This window comes from Argopecten irradians, chromosome 2, assembly GCF_041381155.1.
Source record: "Argopecten irradians isolate NY chromosome 2, Ai_NY, whole genome shotgun sequence".
Classification (NCBI taxonomy): Eukaryota; Metazoa; Mollusca; class Bivalvia; order Pectinida; family Pectinidae; genus Argopecten; species Argopecten irradians.
The window spans coordinates 51,545,267-51,569,957 of NC_091135.1; the positions used below are offsets into that span (position 1 = coordinate 51,545,267).

Consider the following 24,691-nt stretch of genomic DNA (forward strand, 5'->3'; position numbering starts at 1 on the left):
TTCATAGCTAGGCATCGGTTTCGATGTGAGAAGCGTGGGCCAGAATGTTTCTCTTCCAGGTGTCCCTGCAAAACAATCTAGTCTCCACACAGCACACACAGGTACTCAAATCTTTGGGAAGAAAGCAAGGTAAGTATGTCTTTTTTCCTAAACAATGAATTCTCATACCAATCATTAATGCCGTCTGCAGATACTCTACTTGCACATGTATTGCAATTTAATTTACAGCTAAAAGAACAATAAGCCCCAATTATTACCGTCTTCTGTATTTCGATAACCGCTAGAACTCCCTGGCTGTCTTGGTTTGAGTTCCACTATACAAGAAGTCATAACATGAATATACCGCAGTGTTTCAAAACTCGCACCACGCACTTCCGGCACACCGCATACATGGGACGCCGTCCTTACATGGCCCTGGCTGTAATAGAGCGCTAATGAATCAAAGAAACAAATTATGACGTTGAGTATAATACTCCAAAAACTAACTACAATGAATTCTTAACCTTTGTCTTAATTCAGAAAAATTTTGATTTTCAGTACTACTGTTTGTATGTTTACGAGAATAAAATCACAAATATGTATTTATTAATCAGTAGCGTGGTCGAGTTGAGAAGAAACTGTTTTGAATTAAGAAAATATTTTCCCTCAAAGTAACATTTTGTCTTCTGTAATCTATCAAAAAGCATGAGGTTTAATGAAAAAAAGCCGTGAAAAAAATCATTCAAATGGACAGGAAAATAGATATGAGACCTTATAAACGTTAGTTAGAACACAGACGTTATGCACTGTAAAATTCTTGGTTTTTGTTAATGTTTTATGTATGTTAAGATGGAAACATACCTAATGAAATTGTAGACAACAATTTGGTGTCATGATCTGACCGTATGTTCTCATTTCACTGCACTGTAGATGTGAATTTGATTTTTAGACGGTACTGCCACATATCATTTTCAACTCTTATTTGTATTTAAACATTAAAGCCTACGCACTGTGAAAGTATTGTAATTCTCAAAATGTTGGAGTAACTCTTGGTGGTGAATAGCACATTAAAAGCTCTTCTTGATTCGTGAGTATGACAAATACGTCACATATGTAGCTTTAAAGACGATTTTTCTATTTACATGTACTAGTATTCTACCTCATAGCTCCCCATGCTGTAAAGATAACATGTAGTTATACTATATGTTTATAGTGATATTAGCCACAACCTGTTTATAGTTACAGTTATAAGTTATTTCTGTCAAAGGTTGACTACACAGTCAAATGTTTAAGCTGTTCATCACTACAAATAAAGGTTCGCCCATTCACTGTCCATTTCAATGACCACGTGACTTCCCCGTTCTCTTCTGTGTGACAAGAGGGGATGTTTACTTATTGTCGATCAGTGAAGAGATACAGGCATACGTGAGGAAAGACGCCCCAGAACATTTCGACACGCTTAGTTGACTCCTCTTTATGTATGTATACATTAAAACCGAACTATGTAGCAAAGCCGGTTTGTATACTAGACACATATGTGGCATAGGTATAATGTTTATCGCTTCTCTCCATTCATCAGCCGGATAAATGTTTCAAACGAGAAAAGTGTTATTTAGATAGTTCTAGACATTGGATTACCATAATCCGCACAGAGGAAGTGAAGGTCGAGTTTAGATATGGAAAACACAGGCTACCAACCAGGTAAGAGCAATGTTATAAATACATTCTTCTAACTTCATGCGAGGTGTTTAGTTTAAATCAATTTTATTGTAACAAAAGACAAATGGATTCGACAAAAGTTACTACAACTTACTGACGTCCTTTCCGAACAAATAAATATATAATTACAATGATAGTTTGTCACGTGATAGCTTAAATATGTCTATATATGTTTATTTTATATATCAAAACAAAACAAAAGGTTACAAATTAGGATATAGCTAAAGAGATAAAGGAGGGATGAGAGACACCAACGCATATTTATGTTTGTTATAGAGGGTTTTGCTTAGAACGTGTGAGTGGTTGTTCTTAACTAGGCGGCGTAAGTATAATCCTTGTCTACACACACATAGCCTTCTGCTTTTCTAATGCGAGGTGAACAAATAGATTGTTAGCATCCAGCTTAATAGTGTCATAAGGTCACTTGCCAATTAATAGTAGTTTATTTGTTTGTTGAAAGATCACGTGATTGTGATGAGTTTATATATATATATCATCAATTAGCTCTCTTTTGTCATATATCTCCTTTGTATTACTTTTGAACTGCTATACCGATAATATTGTTGAAACGATTTATAAATATATCAATTGAATAACATTATAAGTCTCGAAAATCACACATGAGAAGCCGTCCTTAAATGATTAGACGTATAAATAGTAAAGCAAAACTCGACAAAAACATCCGTAGCTAGAAGCTTCAATATAGCTTCTCATTCATGATGCATGTTTACAATAGAAAAGGATCCTAATATCTCAGAATAATAATAGAAGTATTTGAATAATTTACTGAATGTCTGTTTGGCCAATTTATTGAATTTTATTCAGCCTTGATTTCACCAAAGTTTAGCTTGCTTGTGCCTTAGCAAATAAAGTGAAAGATTTGAAAAGACATTGCAAACAATCATCTAAAAAAATTAAAGTAAATTTCACCTGCTTCATTTATGTCAAATAAAAGGTCTATAGTTGAACATTCAGCTTTGATGACCGTCGGTTTAAATGTATATTTCAACGTCGTTCTTGCAGGGAACGTAACTTAAAGACGATTTCCATTCATGGGTTATGTATGGACCAGTGTAAGTGCGTGTGTCTTTTGAAGGACTGTACTATGTTTCTGTATTATGTCCATTGTATAATCCTTCTGAGACATACTGCCAGAAACACTGAACAGATCACAACCATACCTAGAAATATAGTACACAAACCAGTCGTCTCCATCCTCTTTGCTGAAATTAGACCTGGATCAGCAACTACCACTAATATAAACTGGTGTCAGGGGAGAGTATGACTTTCTCACGAGTTTCAAAATTACATTCAGATGTCAACAGTGAGGCAATGCTAATTAAGTCAGACACAAGAAACAAGAAAGATCTTAAAGAAGAAAGATGTTTAAAAATAGTTTTGATTAAGTAGCGTTTCACGTGTAATTAAAAAGTCCTACCTATTAGTAAGATTAACTATCAATACCAACCGTAGATACAGGTAATAGATAATTTCCACTTTGAATTCATAATGGTGTTTGGTGATGATTTCGTGGAGATAATTTATGTTAGGACATGATCTAAGTTAATACAGAACCTACCCGAGTTGTACATAACGGTATATATCGGTATATACCTAAGAGCAGAGACAAACAAGTCCCTGGTGGCTGACAGCTGATTATATAGTCGCCATGTCTTTTTATTTAAAATTCCTTAAACCACTATACTGTCTTAAAATGGACAGTGTCCATAACCTAAACAAATTAAATGAAATTATTTCCAACTGCTAGTCAAAATTGCCTCAATAGGGAAAAACCAAAATGCTCTCTGCTTTGCTTTAAATTCTTTCTAGATTCTTTTGTAATTTATACTATTGCAGGAAATCCAAATATATTTTGTGATGGTCTTTGTCATCTTTAAATGTAAAATCCTATTCAGAATAAAGGCCAATTACGTTTTTCTAGATGAAGTTGTTAAAAAATAAGTCTTCAAAATATTTAGAAGAGGGGAATTAAACCACATTTTTAGGTCATCTGACCCGAAGTTCAATTAGTGCGATTTGGCTACAACTTGCCTTAAATGATCCTGACATGGTCGTGACAAAATGTTGTTATTTTTCGGGTCGATCCGAAATCAAAGATGGCCGCCTCAGCCGCCATTTTGAAAACAAATTTTGAACTTCTTCTTAAGGTCTACCAGTCCGATTTCGCGGCCACTTGCCTGAAATGATCCTGACATGGTCCCGACAAAGTGTGATTTTTCGGGTTGCTCCTAAATCTAAGACGGCCACAATGACACAATATCTTATTTATTTTCTATATGACTGTTCCCATGGTAGTCAGATGACTGTTAAGGACCTTGGGCCTCTACTTTACGAAAGTTAATATCAATTGTTTCCATTATGTTGGAAATGTTTTTGGTTGGAAAATAAGTGTCATAAATGACATTTCTATGCGTACATATTTCAATATGCCACCATAACTGAATAAAACCGTTAAATGACAACATATGTATAGCTACTATTACAGATATATATACAAAATTGTATGACAATATAAGTCACAAAGTCAGATATTTATGACTTAACAATAGGTAGGTCTCGGAGGACATGCCAATGTCACCGATGTTGTCCACGTGATGAGGCTTCTGTGGTGTCAGATGATGTCGTAACGTGTATTTGGCTGACCCATCGCATAACAATAATGCTATAAAATATTCTCAGCGACTGAAAGGTCAAACAATTACGGTCATATAACAAGTTGTCTATTCAGGTGGAGTATCCAAATGTAATTTATGTCGTGGGATTTAAAATTAAACAATGGGCTGTTACACCGTGGTAACTGTGGTTCAATCGGTCGCATAGTTAAGATTACAACACTTGCTTCTGTATCACGGATAGAGTTGTAAATACGACGCGAAAGTAATGCAAGTCTCTTTCGCGTTTTATGATAAAGCTTATCGTACCTGAAATTAAAGTGAATATATAAGTTAGATGAAATGGTATATATGAATATACATAAGATTTAATCAAAACGTCCCTATTTAAAACGCTTATACAGTGTAGAAATTGTGAATGTGAGAATAGTCAATAGTTTGTTCAATGATATTAGTACGAGACCAAATAGTTTTTAATGACCACGCGTTAAACACATGTCATACTCTGTGCAGTTTGCATTCTTAGAACAAGTTCAAGGTTTTATGTCGTTACTGAAGGAGAGTAGGGTATGTGTTTTGGAAGAGTAATTATTGGGATTGGTGGATCCATGCAAGTTAAATTTTATGGTTGACTAATCAGTTAAGATATTTATTGCAAAAGCAAAGAAAAAAACCCTCGCTTTGGATCTACAGGTATTGAATTTCTATATAGTAATGAATTACATGTAATTCTATACTTATGTATGGAGATCTTCAGTGAATTTAACGTAGTCAAACAGCCCTTCCTTTATGATCGGACAATAAAGAGCTATTTGTATACGGACCTCATCCTACCCGTAACTTGCTTGCTATCTAGATTTTATACTTCTTACGTTGATGCTTGATATTTGTCACATACTCAAGAAGATGCAACAATTCAGGGACATACTAATTAGCACAAGGAGTTTTCTTTTGCTTTGATGGAATGCAAGTAGTTATGGATGGATGTCACGGAGGCATTTTTTAAAAATAGTGTTTTTCATAAAATATGTTCCTTCATCTGGCTGTTAACAGGACGTTAATCAAACAAACAAACAAACCTTTACCTGCCCTTGGATGTTCCTATATACTTCGTCTTTCTTCTCACAGCAATATGATAGCCATGTGTGAGGAAATGGTTCGTTATACAAACAGCATGTTTCATGCAAAAGACGAATATGCACAACCTTTGTTATTGTTCGTGGATGAATAGGTTTTTAGCTATTTCCACAAGTCTCAGTACATGTGTACATAACTTTAGCATACGGTCGGTCGATTGGTGTTACCGAGCTTATGCTCCGAGTAGGTATCTGTAACAAATCGACATTAGAACGGTGCGATCTATACTTAACTTGCGGATATAGATCATATAACAGACATGCAATATTTGCATACGTTTACGTCCGCTAATATGGAAGTCGTGTCTCAAATTATCCTAGGTGTCGCCGGAGAGTTGAATTAAAGAAACAAAACAAAGTCCTGTTTAGAATCGGGTTTTGAGCCTTCAAATAGCTGTGAAAACCTGTTGATACTGTGCTGTCTGGGAGGTATTTAGATAAATATATAGGCACGACAACTTATTAACACTCCTTCATTAGTTGTATCTAGTTGATGTGATATCAATCTTTGATGTCGTTTTTGGCCGCATGACGCATAGCATTAATATCCTTCAGCATGTATAAACGTTTAACTGCCAACTCATTTGCCTACGCCTTGATAGGTATGTATACATTTTACGGTGAATTCTAATAAAGATGCAACCATTTGTGCAATTTAATATAAGATTTGTTAAGTAATGAGAGTGTCTTAGACACAAAATAAAAGTCAGGCCTAATAAGACCCTTACATAGAAATTACCTAAAATTAAGTGTATATGCATCATTTTGCACGTAGTAGTGCTATTACAAACACTTCACTAGTGTAAGTAATATATCATTAAGATATGTAAGGTATTTCACTATTGGAAAATGTGATATTGTGAAATCTTTCTTATTTGCCTTCAATTCTTTTTAACTTCAATCTATAATCAATAAAAGTCCATATGAGTGACGGCCAGGTTTTATATACCTGAGAAATCAGTGAGTTCTCTCTGAGCGTGAAATCGTATATGTTCGTTCAAACTAAGAATAAATACAGGAAGCAAAAAGACAGTTTTCCCTAATTGAAATGTCAGCTTTATAAAGTAAATAAAAAAAACTAGTCTTGCTGAGAAAGAACGATAATAATATTGTCTAATGATGAGGGTAATGAATAGTATGTTGTTAGTATTTTAACTGACTAGATACCATAAGGCAAACTCATAAATGGATTGGTAAGTTTCAGCATTCTAAGAGCATGGCTTTGATAGGTAAGTCCGAGAGCAAAGCAATACCATGTCTATAACACCGATATTTACGTCTCCCTTGAAGTTACCTCACTTGTGACCTTATAAAGTGGTAGTTTATGCTCTTAGTTAACGTTTAACATACAAGACTGGTTCATCCGGTTGGGGTGTACTAGCAAAAGTCTGGCGGAATGCTAATGAGATAGCACTTTAAATTGGACAAGAGTTATCACTATCGCAAAGAGACACATCACGTATGTATCGCAGTTTCCCAAAACAAAGAAATTCACACACGCAATACATTACAAACAGTGTGTCATCTGTCCTTAAATGACACTAGTTGCTAATAGGGGGAAAAAGAAATATACCATACCAGTTAATAGCATGACATTTGCGTATAGTAAATCATCAGTGTCAAAGCAAATTAGACTTAAGATCTTCATTTTCAAAACAGTTGTGTTGTTATTTGTACAAAAGTGTAAGTGCCAGCTATACTGATTCGGCTTCCAGCAAGCAAACCCAACTTAAATCGTATACACGTATACATACCGTATATAATATGCATGTAATGTGTGGTAGCCTCCGGCATTGTAATGAGATCATAGACGTAATACGAAGGTTACTAAATACATTGACCGCATTATTACATCTACTTGGTTGATTTAGAAATGTATAGCTGATTTGGGGTTTAGCATCTGTTAAAGATGAAATGAATATTGTGAAGAAATATATGTTTGTGTCAGTAGTTTGTATGTAATATGCATGACATGTCAAAGACCCTTCTGAAAATATGCTTTTTGGTAGGGTTGTAACAAATACAACTATGCAACACAGTATCCATCATTTTCGTTATTCTTACAGCGCTTTATCTCAAGGAACCAGAATTCTGTAAATAGGATAACTGTATAATTCGTGAATTGCAATTCAATTCATCGTTACGAAAAATCAAGGACATTAAATACAAATCTGATTTGACGAGAGGAAATTATTTAGTAGACGGAAGATACTCAAACATTATAACTTTATACTGGCAATTGGCAAACTAGTCTTAACACTCCCTTAGTATGCTAATTAGAGCAGAAATACTGGGCCAGGAGGTAGGTTCCGGTTCCTTTATCTAAGAGAAAAATGTAGGATAATCGAAACGTTAAGAGAAAAGGAAGATGCCCTTTACGAAGTAGGTACTAACGCCCCGTTCCTCACATGTTGCTGAAGTATGCAGCGATGATAAACTTATTGTATTCTTGTGAATTTGTTATTTACATTCCATTTCGAAATTTCTATTGTATCTTTATTAGTTAAGCAATATATTTAATATTTGTATTTGATATCTGTCAATCATATTATATGTTTGATGTATGTATTTTTATGTTGGAACATCGGGATACATTTACTTTAAACGTTATCCGAAATAAGCCAAAGAACACAATACTAACAGGCTTAACTATGTCAATAATTATTATAAGAAGAAAAGGAAATGCCACGACATTACTTATCACCTTTAAGCCAGGGATTGCGCCTGGTTTTTGAAAGTTCCGTGAATTTCAATCTCAAATAAATAGCCACTCAAGCTGAGAGAATAACCGTTGTTTAACAAAATCAGAAGTCAAAAGTCAAGGAAATAGACCGTTGAAAATAAAATAAGATGTTGCACAAAGATTAACAAAATATAGTCTGATTCATTGTTTTATATTATATGGATCAATAGATTGCTAAATATGTTACTGTTGTACATGGGTGTTGAAAATATAGCTGAATCTGCGATAAAACCATATTTTGGTTCGATGCTTATTAGGACACTGTAAACAAACTCGGCTACTACCATTTCGCGATTTCCGTTTCAAAGCATTTTTGCGGAGATTAAGTTTCGCAGATTTTAAATTGAATGAAGATACCTTTGAATAAAATTTGTGCAAGAATTATGGAGATATTTTAAAATTCGCGAAGATCAACTTTCACAAATAAAACTTGATCGTGAAATTCGTGAAAATAAATCTCACTCTTAAATAAGTTGTTATGCAGTAATCTCGAGTCATGTTTAAGTATAAATTCAGAATTACGAAGATGCTACCTGAACATATCAGTTATATACATGCATGATATTAACATGTAACATTGTATTAACGTTTAAGATGGAGATGGGGGTCCTGTACAGAGAAAGGCTGTCAGCAATGGCAGCATGGCACCACCAAGGAGGGAGAAGGTTAAAATGAAGAAAAATGTCGGACTCGTCAGTGGGATATCGTTCATCGTTGGATCAGTCATCGGTAAGTCACGGAATAAAAATAAAATGTTAACTTTTATTTTATTTATTTATCTGCAATTTTACACTTAATACATTTGACAATGTTTATTTTATATGTTATTTATGAGTATAGTCAGCCAAATTAACGCTTTTACTACCATATTTACATCAGACCATAATTGACCGTTTGCCCCCCGTGTATTGGGATATTGGAATGGTTGTGGGCTATAACCCATGACTGACCGAGATATAAAAACTCCCATAGAATGGAATGAATTTTTCTATCGATGTCCATAGCACGTGATCGGATGGGACTTCAGATAAACCACTCAAACTTAAGAAGCTCTTTCTTATTATATATGCTTAAGGTATGTCAATAATCATAAAACAGAATATACAACAGCATCCCATACCTGTCTGGGTACGCCACGTGTACTTTAACCACCGCCTTGCTTTATAAATAGTAGTATAAATCTTCTATCTGCATGGGTAGATGAACATTTTAATTTCTCCAGAATTTATTGTGCCGAACTCGTGGTATTGTGAAAATAAAGTAGGTATTCCGGTGAGACTATTCCTTGCACCAACGAGATTTCTTTGTAGATATTACATACAGTGATCGTTATTGACAACAAGCAGTGTCTATACCCATTAGCCTCATTTCGTCTGTTAAGTCATGGACCATAGTGTTTGCGTCATTCACACAGCTCCCTAGCTGGTTTATACTCAATCCTTCTGTTGATATCCGACATAAAAAGTAAAATATCGCAAACAACCCATTAGGCAAATACGGCTTTGATTGATCGTGTATATAGTCTAAACGGCAAATGTCCCATAAAATCTAATATTTAGTCAAATAGGTGGACATATTATATATGATTCTCTACCATTTTCTTCTATGACATGAGCTCTTTTTTTCCAAAGATCTATATCAGAAAAAGTTATATACAGGAAAATTCTCAATATGTATATCTTTCAAGTAACATTATTTTGCCGGTCATTGGCAGAATCAACATCAAACATGATCAAGCGATTCTTATGTAGATACCTACATGTAGTGATAGGAAATATACCAATATTACCACGTCGTCTATTGTTTGTCCATTTACATAATACTTGTTTTGTAAAATTACTTACTAAATTTATATTATGTTAATAATTGCTGAAAGATGTTGTATATCACTGATTTCCATGATGCAGGTTCCGGTATATTCATATCTCCTAAAGGAGTACTTACTGAGACCGGTTCTGTTGGCCTCAGTCTGATCGTATGGGTATCTGCTGGGATTCTCTCACTCCTGGGTAAGTTCTGCTTTCAAAGGGCGTTGATAACTCCTTTCAAAAGCCAGCCAGTTTAATGAATAGATATCAGTTTTAGAGTGTTCAGTAATACCGTTGATTGAGACTCCTTAATATGTACAATTGTATAAAAAAGGTGATGTTTGTAAGTGATTAAGTGTCATTGGTATCTTTCCTATTAGCCATAAAATGGTTCTTGTAATTATGCCCTGCTCATACATGTTTTATAATGCATATGCAATCAACATGCTATAATTAGATGACACTGTTGATGAATTGTGTTATGGCAGGGTCTTTATCGTACGCGGAGGTTGGATGTCTAATCACCAAATCTGGAGGCGAATATCCATACATATGGGCTGGGTTGGGGAGAATCATCGCCTTCTTGTTCGCCTGGACAAAAGTCATCGTGTTAACGCCCTCAGCGGTGGCTATCATCACCCTCACATTTGCCGAATATATGGTCACATTTTTCGACTACTGTGGAGCACCCCAGACACCCGTGAAGGTCATCGCGGCTCTAGCTATCCGTACGTATTATTAGAAATCAGTTTTCGGTCACATATTCCACAGAAGGCCGAAATATTGGTTATGGTGCCTCAGTCATGTAAAATTGTGCTGTCCATATATATATATATATAATGTGTAGATTTCTTAATGTGTACTTTAGTTTACAACTCCATCTGTTTGATGTCACTTATACTGTAATGTTTCTGTTCCAGTCACTCTGGCAATCATCAACTGCTGGGACACCAAGCTAGCGGCCAGTGTACAGGTCTTCTTTACAGCCGCCAAGCTCATCGCCCTCGTCATTATCATTATTGGTGGATTCGTATGGCTGGGAAGAGGTCCGTATAGCTATATATTAGAGTAGAATGAGCAACATATGAACGAATAGCAGGAAAAAAAAAATGTTTGTATATCAATGTAATAAACGTATATGGTAAAAAGTTCCTTGTCATAAAGACATGGAAATATCGCCAAGCACTATAAAGCAATATTTAGCTTAAGTTTATTTGAAAATTACAATCTCCTTGTTATTATATTATGTTTAGGGGAAACAGCCACGATGAACTCGGGATTTGCTGGCACAACGGGCTCGGCATCCTCCATCGCTTTGGCATTTTATGATGCTCTCTGGGCTTACGACGGATGGTATGGATATCTGTAAATCTAAAATCCTCACAGTAAATTAATTATATGAGTATATTTATTATAGTAATATCATAGTTTTGAGCGACTGTTTCACTATTTGTCTGCAATTTACATGAAAAGGCTTTGGTTCGAATGCAAAAAAGCCGCAACATAATGTCAATGTATTCATTTGAAAACGCTTTATCTCTTGAGTTCTATTTTTCAGGAACACCCTAAATTACGTGACTGAAGAACTAAGGAATCCATACGTGTAAGTATCAAACATAATGTATACAAAAGGTAATTTTAGTTTGGCTTAACATCATTTGCCCATCCTCTATCAAGAAATTGGATTTTAACCATACCTACCAATATTTTCATTTATTTCTTAATTATCCGATAAGTTTACTTTGAAATTTACTGTTTTAAAAAACACTCAGCTCTAGAAATTGTAACTTGACAAATAATCTTTTGTCTATAAATTATGATAGTTGGCATGTTCAATTAGCAGGAGGCTATTTGAGTGTTTTGTAAATGATGAATTGGCCTCGACCAAGTATAGCAATAATTGAATGGGAGAGAACCCGCAACGTTGTGTACGTGTCATCAGATCGTAATTACCGTCCTAGATTTTCATATCCAGACCCCAGAATATGGCATGTCAATTTCTGTCCTACCAATTCGGGTTTTCACATTTTATTCCGTAGAAACCTACCCAGAGCGAACATCATAGGCGTGGTTCTCGTGACAACAGTTTACCTGCTGGCCAACATCTCGTACCTGACGGTATTGGGCACTGACGGACTGCTCGAGTCTAGCGCTGTCGTCGTTGTAAGTAGACCAGAAGATTATCAACAATAATAGCCGTGTTCAAAATCTCATTCAAGTTCAAACATTGTATGGTAGTCTATATAGTGTAGGAAATGCGACGGGGGAATAAAATTTGTTTAAACTACAAGTCAGAAATAATTCAATTTTTCATGACTAAAGTGTCAAAATTGATGCGCACATAGATGTATGATACAATAATGGGATAAAGAAATAATTCCAACTGTGTGGAACACAAATGTAAGTGGTGATTTCCCTTATCAAGCACAGGGACCTGGCACGAATTTTTTACCCAACAGTATACATACATATATTATAGTATCAAGGGTAAAACTCGGCGTTCGAGAAAAAAGGACCAATTTAAAAAAAAAAAAAAAAAAAAGACCGTGATTTTTTTTTTAATAAACGAACTCGATACACCATTGGCGCATATCTTACCTTAAAGATAAATACTTTATCTTTCCAATGAGTGCTTGATGAACAAAATTGGACAAGTATTGACCAAGTTATGGTCAGATGAATCGGGAAATTGAATACGAAAAATATGCTAGGTAGACATTTCCCTGTCTGCTCGAAATGCCGTTTCGCCTCTAATGGTTACCTCAAAAACCAAGCCGAAATCACAAAATTTACGCTTGTGGTGATAAACAGTACCCATAACTGTGTTCATCAACAATCTCCTTTTGAGGTGTTAAATCCCATACTTTGTAGAAACTCTATTTAAAGTGAATAGTCGGGCAAAGAAAACCAGTCTAAATGCGTTCATTGGCCTTCCAAAAGTTCTCACATATTAATACGACGGTCAAGTTCTGCTTAGTTTCCCAGTTCTGACCATTAAAGTAAAGAAAAGTTGAAAGCATTGGAAGCGAGGCTGCGTGGAAATGTAACCACGGACATAGTGATCCGGGAGGACGTTTTAGAATTTCCATACTTTCAATTAATTTCTTCGTACGCAGACAGATTTTGACGAGAGATTTTATTTTTCCATTTCATAAGAAATTATACTGGATACATTCACACCATTTTTACCGACTTAAGCCATCCTTGCCCGACTGTTCACTTTAAACATCGTGTAGCTCACTTACTTGTACCATCACCGCCATGTTCATTTGTTCTTCGGAATGTTTCTCGACTTTACAGACAAGCGCGACACTACATAACTTGAAAAATGCAGTCACGATATGGAAAATCGAGAAGCATTCCGAAAAAAATTAGCATGGCGGTGATTTTTAAAGTCAGTGAGCTACACGATGTTTAAATGGAGTTTCTACAAAGTACGGAATATTACACCTCAAAAGGATATTGTGGATGAACACAGTTATGGGTACTCTTTACTGCCACAAGCGTAGATGTTGTGATTTCAGCTTGGTTTTTGAGGTACCGATTAGAGGCGATACCACATTTGGACCAAACAGGGAAATGTCTGCCTAGCATATTTTAAGCAAATATCCCGATTCATCAGGTCATATCTTTGTCAACACTTGGCCAATTTTGTTTATCAAGCATTCATCAAACCTGACCGGAAATATGTTATATCTCATAACGTTCTGTGTTACAGACTTGGGGTGAGAAAGTCCTAGGATCTGCCGGGATCATCATGCCCATTTTTGTATTGTTCTCTACCTTTGGAGCAGCCAATGGTGCCATGTTTGCCGGAGTAAGGTATGAGTTCATCAGAATCAGGCTCAAACCTCGTGTAGGGAACACATCTATATAAGTTCGAAGTTGTCAGGAGTAAGCATTTTGAATAAATATGTGTTTCCCTTTAATTACATTATTTTTACAATACTGATGGTTTATTTTTATTTTTACATATAGGACGCTGTATGCTGCGGCCAGAGAACAACAATTCCCAGAAGTATTATCCTACGTCAACTGTAAACGATATACCCCAATACCGTGTATCATATTCACGGTAAGTAAAAGCCTACGTCAACTGTAAACGATATACCCCAATACCGTGTATCATATTCACGGTAAGTAATACCCTGCGTCAGTTGTAAACGATATACCCCAATACCGTGTGTCATATTCAAGGTAAGTAATAGCCTACGTAAATTGTAAACGATACCCCAATACCGTGTGTCATATTCACGTTAAGTAATAGCCTACGTCAGTTGTAAACGATATACCCCAATACCGGGTATCATATTCACGGTAAGTAATAGCCTACGTCAATTGTAAACAATACCCCAATACCATGTATCATATTCACGGTAAGTAATAGCCTACGTCAGTTGTAAACGATAAACCCCAATGCCGTGTGTCACATTCACGGTAAGTAATATCCTACGTCAGTTGTAAACGATATACCCCAATGCCGTGTGTCACATTCACGGTAAGTAATATCCTACGTCAATTGTAAACGATATACCCCAATACCGTGCATCATATTAACGGTAAGTAATAGCCTACGTCAGTTGTAAACGATATACCCCAATGCCGTGTGTCATATTAACGGTAAGTAATATCCTACGTCAATTGTAAACGATATACCCCAATACCGTGCATCATATTCACGGTAAGTAATAGCCTACGTCAGTTGTAAACGATATACCCCAATGCCGTGTGTCGCATTCACGGTAAGTAATATCCTACGTCAGCTGTAAACGATATACCCCAATGCCGTGTGTCACATTCACGGTAAGTAATATCCTACGTCAGCTGTAAACGATATACCCCAATACCGTGTGTCATATTCACGGTAAGTTATACCCTACGTCAGTTGTAAACGATATACCCCAATACCGTGTGTCACATTCACGGTAAGTAATATCCTACGTCAGCTGTAAACGATATACCCCAATACCGTGTGTCATATTCACGGTAAGTTATACCCTACGTCAGTTATAAACGATATACCCCAATTCCGTGTATCATATTCACGGTAAGTAATAGCCTACGTTAACTGTAAACGATATATCCCAATACCGTGTGTCATATTCACGTTAAGTAATATCCTACGTCAACTGTAAACGATTTACCCCAATACCGTGTATCATATTCACGGTAAGTAATATCCTACGTCAATAGTAAAAGATACCCCAATATCGTGTATCATATTCACGGTAAGTAATAGCCTACGTCAACTGTAAACGATATACCCCAATACCGTGTATCATATTCACGGTAAGTAATATCCTACGTCAACTGTAAACGATATACCCCAATACCGTGCATCATATTCACGGTAAGTAATATCCTACGTCAATTGTAAACGATATACCACAATACCGTGCATCATATTCAAGGTATGTAATATCCTACGTCAACTGTAAACGATACCCCAATACCGTGTATCATATTCACGGTAAGTAAAAGCCTACGTCAGTTGTAAACGATATACCCTAATACTGTGTATCATATTCACGGTAAGTAATACCCTACGTCAGTTGTAAACAATATACCCCAATGCCGTGTATCATAATCACGGTAAGTAATACCCTACGTCAGTTGTAAACAATATACCCCAATGCAGTGTGTCACATTCACGGTAAGTAATAGCCTACGTCAACTGTAAACGATATACCCCAATACCGGGTATCATATTCACGGTAAATAATACCCTACGTCAGTTGTAAACAATATACCCCAATGCCGTGTATCATATTCACGGTAAGTAATAGCCTACGTAAATTGTAAACGATACCCCAATACCGGGTATCATATTCACGGTAAGTAAAAGCCTATGTCAACTGTAAACGATATACCCCAATACCGTGTATCATATTCACGATACGTAATACCCTACGTCAGTTGTAAACAATATACCCCAATACCATGTGTCATATTCACGGTAAACATGTATCATATTCACGGTAATTATTATCCTACGTCAGTTATAAACGATACCCCAATACCGTGTATCATATTCACGGTAAGTAAAAGCCTACGTCAACTGTAAACGATATACCCCAATACCGTGCATCATATTCACGGTAAGTAATAGCCTACGTCAGCTGTAAACGATATACCCCAATACCGTGTATCATATTCACGGTTAGTATTATCCTACGTCAGTTATAAACGATATACCCCAATACCGTGTATCATATTCACGGTAAATAATAGCCTACGTCAGTTGTAAACGATATACCCCAATACCGTGCATCATATTCAAGGTAAGTAATAGCCTACGTCAGTTGTAAACGATATACCCCAATACCGTGTATCATATTCACGGAAAGTAATAGCCTACGTCAATTGTAAACAATACCCCAATACCGTGTGTCATATTCACGGTAAGTATTATCCTACGTCAATTGTAAACGATTTACCCCAATACCGTGTATTACATTCACGGTAAGTAATAGCCTACGTCAATTGTAAACGATATACCCCAATACCGTGTATCATATTCAAGGTAAGTAATAGCCTACGTCAGTTGTAAACGATATAACCCAATACCGTGCATCATATTCACGGTAAATAATAGCCTACGTCAATTGTAACGCTACACCTCATTACCGTTTATCATATTCACATTAATTAATGTCATTCGTCGGTTGTAACACTACACCCCGTACCGTGTACGGGAAGTATTGTATTACGTTTAAAATAACAATTTTATGTAATCCTTAAGGATGCTCCACCTCCGACAGAGCATAAATGATATTCCTCAGTTGAACAATAATTGGTGTTTGATCGTGTATATATATGTCTAATTAACACAAAAAATAATATAAAATAATTTATTTCGCCTTTGGTGCATGCGCAATCAGTACTTCCTTCCATATAGGATATAGTGGCACGGAATTTTTTCAGGATGCAATTAATTATTTGTCATATTTTTAACTTGAAATAAAATTCGAAGCTCAAACTTTTCAATGGGGGTAATGGTGTAAAGTAAGTAACTTTTGTAACTGAAGAAAAATACTAAATCGTCTGCTCCTGTTTTTGATAGTGAAAAAATACCATTTGTCAGCGGTGGAGCATCTTTAAGGTCCGTGGATCTAGCCATATGAAAGCTTCTTGCATTTATGATCGCATTTTACCCTATTATGCTGTCTTATGGTCGCATTTACCCCTATTATGCTGTCTTATGGTCGCATTTTACCCCTATTATGCTGTCTTATGGTCGCATTTTACCCCTATTATGCTGTCTTATGGTCGCATTTTACCTTTATGCTGTCTTATGGTCGCATTTACCCCTATTATGCTGTCTTATGGTCGCATTTTACTCCTATTATGCTGTCTTATGGTCGCATTTTACCCCTATTATGCTGTCTTATGGTCGCATTTACCCTATTATGCTGTCTTATGGTCGCATTTACCCTATTATGCTGTCTTATGGTCGCATTTTACCCTATTATGCTGTCTTTGATCGCATTTTACCCCTATTATGCTGTCTTATGGTCGCATTTTACCCCTATTATGCTGTCTTATGGTCGCATTTTACCCCTATTATGCTGTCTTATGGTCGCATTTTACCCCTATTATGCTGTCTTATGGTCGCATTTTACTCCTATTATGCTGTCTTATGGTCGCATTTTACCCCTATTATGCTGTCTTATGGTCGCATTTTACTCCTATTATGCTGTCTTATGGTCGCATTTTACCCCTATTATGCTGTCTTATGATCGCATTTTACCCCTTTTATGCTGTCTTATGGTCGCATTTTACCCCTATTATGCTACCCCTATTATGCTGTCTTATGGTCGCATTTTACCCCTATTATGCTACCCCTATTATGCTGTCTTATGGTCGCATTTTACCCCTATTATGCTGTCTTAACTATCTACCAAAAGAATATTTAATTCATTGATTCACTAAAGTATGCTTAATTAACATTTCAATATTGCAAATGCTATATGCAAAAACAAATTTGATATCACAATAACCATGTTCAATTTCATATGATGTACACTTGTTATTTTTCAGACTATCATTTCTCTGCTGATGTTGATACCTGGTAATATCGGGAGTCTCATCGATTTCTTCAGTTTTGCTGCCTGGTTGTTCTATGCTCTCACTATTTTATCATTAGTTGTACTTCGCTTTACAATGAAAAACGCACATCGTCCTATTAAAGTAAGTCACTCATCTTCTTTTGAGAAATTACGTACAAAGACAAAATTTACTTTACGAGACGATATTCTAGTTTACGAATATACCGCAATCTTCCAAAAACACACCACACGCTTCATACACCCTACACACCGCATACATGGGAGGACGGCCCTCTGGCTGTTAAAAAGGATATTAATTTGATTAAACAAACAATCAAACAATAAATATTTAACAGATAAAGTCATGTCTATTTAGTTGGTTGTTGTGCAAATTATTATTGGTATTAAAAATACAATTCCAAACTTATTTGAATTACGTGAAGTGAAAAATAATTGAAGATATACTTCTATGAATGTTTTTTCCTTTGCAGGTGTTTATTTTATTTCCGCTGATTTTCATGGCTTGTTCAGTATACCTGGTGATAGCCCCCATCATCCAGGATCCTGCTATTGAGTTCCTGTACGCCTTCTTATTCATAATAGGAGGCCTGGTGTTTTATATACCATTCGTCCATTTTCATTTAGATCATGGCTGCTTCCGTAAGTATTAATCACGATGCCTTATATAGTGAATGACGTATGATTTGTTACTAAACATCAACTACCAGTTTCCAGAAAATTTGTAGAAACATCTTGTAAGAATATGTAAAGACTGGAAAAATTCGAACTTAATGCGGTTTATTTACAAACAAATATTTACATATGATTTCTGTGTCAAAGATAGTTTGATATGATATATTATAATAATATTATTCTTGTATGTGGAACGTGATTCTGGATGACTAAATTATGGGGTGGAAATTACCACAGTTTCATCAAACAGATTCCATTGTTTTTACAACATAACATTAAATGTACTGATACTTACGGTAATAAATGCGTATTAGCTTCTTAATACCCAATACCTTGAATTGTCACATCTTTACCGTTAACAGGTCCTGTCACCAAGTTTATCCAGTACTGGATGGAGGTTGTACCGAGTCCCTACGAACCTGAGGAAGGATGAAGAACTTCATAAAAACTACTGTGCTCAGAGGGAGATCTTATATAATCCAATCAAGTACTGCATAATCTTCGTGGACGTTGTATCAATTGTATTTGGACGATATCTTGTTTTTCAGTTTATGGATGATTTACGTTACGAACTCTTGGCATATTCATGGACAGCGGTTTGAAACCCGATTCTATTATGTAATTGTGATGAAATTGAACATTTGTATGGTCTATATTCTCATTTGGTACTAGTATGGGGACTTAACTTAATTTGAAGTTTACACATAGAAAATTTTTCTTTCTCTTTTTTCATTACGATTTTAAGAAAATTATATATTTTAGTGGAAATCTAATTTTAACGATAATTGCGATGGAAAAGTACAGCCATATCATCATGTTTTTGTAGTTTCTGTACAACTCATTACATTGGAATATTATAATCGATGTTACATATTTTAATAGGATAGCGACACAAGCACGCTTAATAAAAAAAATGTCTCCATGGTAATAACTCATCTTTAGTTACAGAAAAATGTTGCATATACGCGTATACGGGTCGTTGTTTGTATGCTAAATTGGTCATGAAATGTAAACACATTACGTTTTAAATTCCTTGTGCTGCCTTAAGTTAAAGTCATTATAAAACATACACTAGCTGGAAAAATCAATATCGAAAATAGGCTAGGTAATTGACTGTAAATCATCGAATTTACTAACCTGTCGATCTGTTTTCATTCAATTTAATCTTTTGACATGGTTTGTTTTATCCTGTTTTGTTTCATCTGTCTCAATATATTACCATAAAATACATCTAGCTCACGGACGTGTCCTACATGTATAGCCTTATACGTGGATGAATTGCCTTCTGTGACATTCGTTTGGTTGCTCTACTTTCTTTTTCTTATTCTTTAAAAGGTGCTACAATTTGTTTCTTGTTGACGCTGCTAATGTGTTATATAACATTATACATTTACAATGTAGTTTTAAAATATCGCTTACTTCTATATCTTTCTGTCTCTGTAAAAGTAAAGTCGAGTCAGTGTTGCATGTAAGCATGTAATTATTATAAAATGAAAAAATAATGTTGCAATAATTACATGTACAGTATTACACAAGTCTCTTGTGTTACGTGATTTTGAGCCATATTTTGAATCCATGTATGTTTGTCGTACCGTAATGAATGTTGATGATAAACTGACTTTACGATAAGTATATTATAACTTTTATGCTGGAAATAAAATATTTGTACCTTTTTGTTACTTGTTTTAATGTTAGTCATACCTAATTGGTAATTAATTCTAGAAGCTATATTCCATGAAAGCACCACGCCGTTCGTAAAGAGAGTTGACAAATCGACGTCTGCTTCTGTGGCGGCCATCCCAAAAGAAAGGGATTCTGTAGTTTCAAAAGCAAAACTTTGCTTTGCTATACAACATTATTAAGCGCCCTTGTAATACCAAAGCATATACCCGAAAACGGTCATGATAATTTGAACATTCTCATACCTCGTCCAGATGTCCACGTGGTAAACATCATTGGATACATATACATCTACTGAGAATTAGAACTCAATAACACGAGGATGTTTCCCCGAAAATATGTATGTCATCACCACATTAGCCATATTTCCAAAATATTGTTTGATAATTTTTAAATACAAGTTGTTAATCCATTTTTTTCATGTTTTCTTGCATTTCATGTTTGAAGTCATTTCTTTTTAAATGCCAAGCCCTTAAACATGGCATCGATAAATCAATAACGCCTGCATTGCTTTGATGGAAATAAGTAAGGATTTTAATATAAATGTCTTTATATGTAACTTAGTGTTTTACTGGCTTTATTTTTCACTCCATATGATGCTAAGTCATTACAAATAAAACATATCTACTTGTTTACTGATCAATATCTTCCCATCAAAAACTAGGAAAAAGATAGAATCGCGATATTGTCAAGGATAAATCGTACCTCTATTTTAAATGCAGCTTTTAAAGAATTCAAAAAGTGGAAGCTGTTTCTGTGAGGCTTTCTCTAAGTAAAGTTCGAGACAAACAAGAGAATAAGCCTTTATATGTTTAGTCTATAAATGATTAACAATGCGGTCGTTTTAAATTGACCTTAATTAGATTCAATTATCCGTGAATGCGGTTGCTTAAATGTTTGATTACAAAACCTGATTTTAGGTTAAATCCCAAGTCTGCGCCACGCAAGTATTTTGTGTTGTATGCTCATCCCTAATTACAAACCTTGCATGTGTGCATGCCGATATTGTCATTGCCGTTTCCCGTTTCTTCCCTTGACCACCATGCCCTATATACTTGTATATGTAGCTGATAACAGGTGTATACAGATCAGGTACATGTATAATTAATCAAAGACGAAAAAGCACAAATCAATCTTCCCTGTTAGCATTTGATCTAGCGGTCAGTTATCATGGTCTCTTTGGGGCACGTGGGTATAATTAACACGCGGGTTACACTGAGGCTGAGGTGTTAATTATTTGTTATCTCGGTATATATAGACCCGGTTATCTTAATCATTACAAGGTGTAAGGTTTAAACTTGAATGAAGTTCATCCCATAGCTGCATTAGCAGAATTGCAAGAATGTCGCGGAATTCGTTCTGCATAAAATCCAATACTTATAATTGGATGGAAAGGGATTAAGTTTTGGCGTAAACAACTATAAAAAATCCTTCTTTCGACGACTTCAGAAGAATCTAGAACTGTTTTATGGAATTTTAGCATCATCATGTGAAATTTTATATGACGCAACGGGGTTGAATATCAGCCTTGGAAGCAAGCCTTGTGGAATGAATGATATTGGTGTGAAATAGTCAGACCTGATCATTATATTATGAATAATTAAATATCACGGCAAAAACTGGAACATATGTACATATTTCCCAAACATGTAAGGAACAAAAATCGAAGTAAGATGTAGATTCGGGTGTGGTTGTTACATTATGTACTGTTGACCTTAGGTGAAAATATGTGATAATTGAAACAGTTGCAGCAATGAGGTGGAAGCGAGTCAAGTTTCGTATAGTAATTGGAATTATATTTGTATTGGTGGTTACCATCATTGTCCAGTACTATAGTCTCTTATATAAACCGATGGCGTCCATTTGTCGACGTCAATTTAGAAAGTATCCTCATTCTGTGTTCACCATGTCGAATGGAGTGTGGAGACGGAACCCTGCTGTTTGTGGCGAATGTCCAGAATTTTGGAATGAAACACTCATATCACCAGTGGGTAAAACACCTATATTCATACACAACCCGCAATTCGATGAAGCGATATCTGCAACAATAAGGCGGAAACATGCCTACGAACCAGAAACGTCTATTATGTTATTTGATCTGTTGAAAAGTGAACCGGAAGCAAACTTTATTGACATTGGGGCAAATATTGGTGTCCATTCTTTACCCATAGCTCAATCAGGACGTAAAGTCATTTCTGTCGAAGCGTTGCATTTTAGCGTAGAACCTTTATGTGCTTCTGTTGATTTAGGAAATTTACACGACAGTGTAACGATAGTACATAATGCCATAACTAACTGGAGAGGGACAGTAAACCTCGGAGCTGAGGATGGAAACCTGGGAGGCACCTTTGTTGATGTTGACTCCAAACATATCAAAAAGTTGAAACAGGGACGGGTTAACGGCAACTGGCTTCATCCGGTAAATACGGTGACATTCGACGATCTGTTGGATTTACCTGTAATAGGTGACTTTCCGAAAGTTCTAATAAAAATTGACATAGAAGGATCTGAACACAAAGCTTTGCAAAAATCAAAATCATTTTTCAGAAGGACAAAAGTGATAGGAGTTCTAATGGAGTGGGAGTTCCATCGAAGCATGCCTTCCGGTGAGGAAATTATTAGGTACATGGAGAACTTAAATTTCGTGCCACATTATCCAAGTAAAGTCAGGAAAGTTTTGAAGGCAAAAGAAAGTTCAGATTGGCCTTATGATGTTCTTTGGCTTCCTAAATAGTACATGTGCATGTAAAATGTTCTAACATATAACACTTTAACTCATTTGATTGTTGCATAAATGAATAATTGTAAATGTGTGTGCTTTGGATAGCTTCACCAGATAATCAATTATCAACTTGCTCTCTTTTCTTTCACTGAAAACATTTTTCTTCTATCTGAAGCAATGGGGATTACATGTATTTAAAATCTCTTAATCGGAGCATATATTAATAATCAACACCGTGTAAAACGAACAAATAAATGGATTGATTAAAGGAAATTCAAAGCCTTCTATGTATCGAAACCTTTGCTCAATGTGTTTGAAGAGTGAAAAGAGGTTAATTATCAAAATACATATATTTTGAAACAATACTGTCCTATTGGTTGGAACGTTTTGATAGTAAAAGGCGACTAAAATTGGCACGAGTTTCTTCTTCTTAATTTGTTTATTGGAATTGCTCTGTGTAAATCTTTGTAAGTCACTATCCATAAAAAAACACTGTTTCTCTGTTGAAAACTAAATATCCATTTATTTTCTTCGAATGCATTTCCACGCGATCACTTTGAATCTAGATCATACTAGCCAGACAAATACACAATATGAGAACTAGAAAGAGTTAACGACAGTCCGTAACGTTTTAAACGTTGACATAGAAAAACCGAATATGATGGCGATAAAATTATTGGTTTGTGTTCTAAATTGTGAGAACCCCCAGTGCCGTACTTTCGAGTCACATTGTCAAGTTGACAGGAGTTTTAATCTGAGGGGTTAGGGCCATGTTCTTTCCCTCGAAGGATACCCACTTTCGGTGATATGCCCCCTTTGGGGACACAATATCCTAGCATCCATAGACATGATTTTAGGCATCTAACATATATAAGAGCATTAAAATTGATTCGGTTAAAATCTTAAAAACGTGTTTATCTGAATATGTTAGAGGTCGGATACCTTCTATTTGAACATGTGGTAAATTGAGGAATGACAACAAAGTCTGTTCTTTAACTGAAGGCGAACTCTATTCAAGTTCACACTAATTAATTTGATCGATTCCTGAAGGACATGCTTAATTGCCAAGGATCCTAAATTGTATTCTAAATTCATACTGAGACAGCGTGGTAGAATAAGAGAGCTTCTCCGGTCTATATTTTACCCGTTGTGCATTTAATGTTTAAAATTTGTATTGTAGTAAGATATTGCAATAAAGCTATCAACAAATAGCTCTTGATTTTTCTCAAATATTTGTGTACAAGCAGTGCGTATAGGCATGTTGTTATGGCGTCCTTTAATATGCATGTGTTCAAGTTACGTAATTGTAATTGATTGCACGCGCTAACAGTCTTTATATGTTAAAGTTGGGCGAAAAAGATCTTCATGATAACGGTACGTCTTTTAATTAAGTTTTAAACACACAAAATTCCTATTTACAACTTTATAATTAACTTATACAGGTCTTGGTTATCCAGTCAAATGTCGTGTATAGTACATATAAAAGTGTCTACTGGACAGAATTAAAACAACACTGCCCCATATATTCTG

At 35.5% G+C, this 24,691-nt stretch overlaps 2 protein-coding genes across 4 annotated transcripts; both read left to right on the forward strand.

Annotated features, from left to right (window-relative positions):
• The first annotated feature begins 1,352 nt into the window (after positions 1-1,352).
• LOC138315857 (b(0,+)-type amino acid transporter 1-like) lies at positions 1,353-20,433 on the forward strand. 3 transcript variants are annotated; one of them, XM_069257167.1, is made up of 14 exons: positions 1,353-1,680; positions 1,975-2,020; positions 8,805-8,939; positions 10,118-10,219; positions 10,507-10,746; positions 10,939-11,064; positions 11,272-11,371; positions 11,577-11,621; positions 12,058-12,181; positions 13,737-13,840; positions 13,997-14,093; positions 18,059-18,208; positions 18,558-18,726; positions 19,122-20,433. In XM_069257167.1, the coding sequence occupies exons 3-14, from the start codon at positions 8,852-8,854 to the stop codon at positions 19,190-19,192; spliced, it is 1,416 nt and encodes a 471-aa protein (XP_069113268.1). In that variant the 5' UTR covers positions 1,353-1,680; positions 1,975-2,020; positions 8,805-8,851; the 3' UTR covers positions 19,193-20,433. The 3 variants fall into 3 exon arrangements, with proteins under 3 accessions (XP_069113268.1, XP_069113267.1, XP_069113266.1); XM_069257166.1 differs by lacking the exon at positions 1,975-2,020 and having other exon boundaries at positions 1,354-1,680; XM_069257165.1 differs by lacking the exons at positions 1,353-1,680; positions 1,975-2,020 and adding an exon at positions 5,474-6,069.
• Positions 20,434-22,123: 1,690 nt separating this feature from the next.
• LOC138315872 (uncharacterized) lies at positions 22,124-24,553 on the forward strand. Its single transcript, XM_069257189.1, has one exon. It carries the CDS (start codon positions 22,193-22,195, stop codon positions 23,171-23,173), a length of 981 nt encoding a protein of 326 aa, XP_069113290.1. The 5' UTR covers positions 22,124-22,192; the 3' UTR covers positions 23,174-24,553.
• Positions 24,554-24,691: the final 138 nt, after the last annotated feature.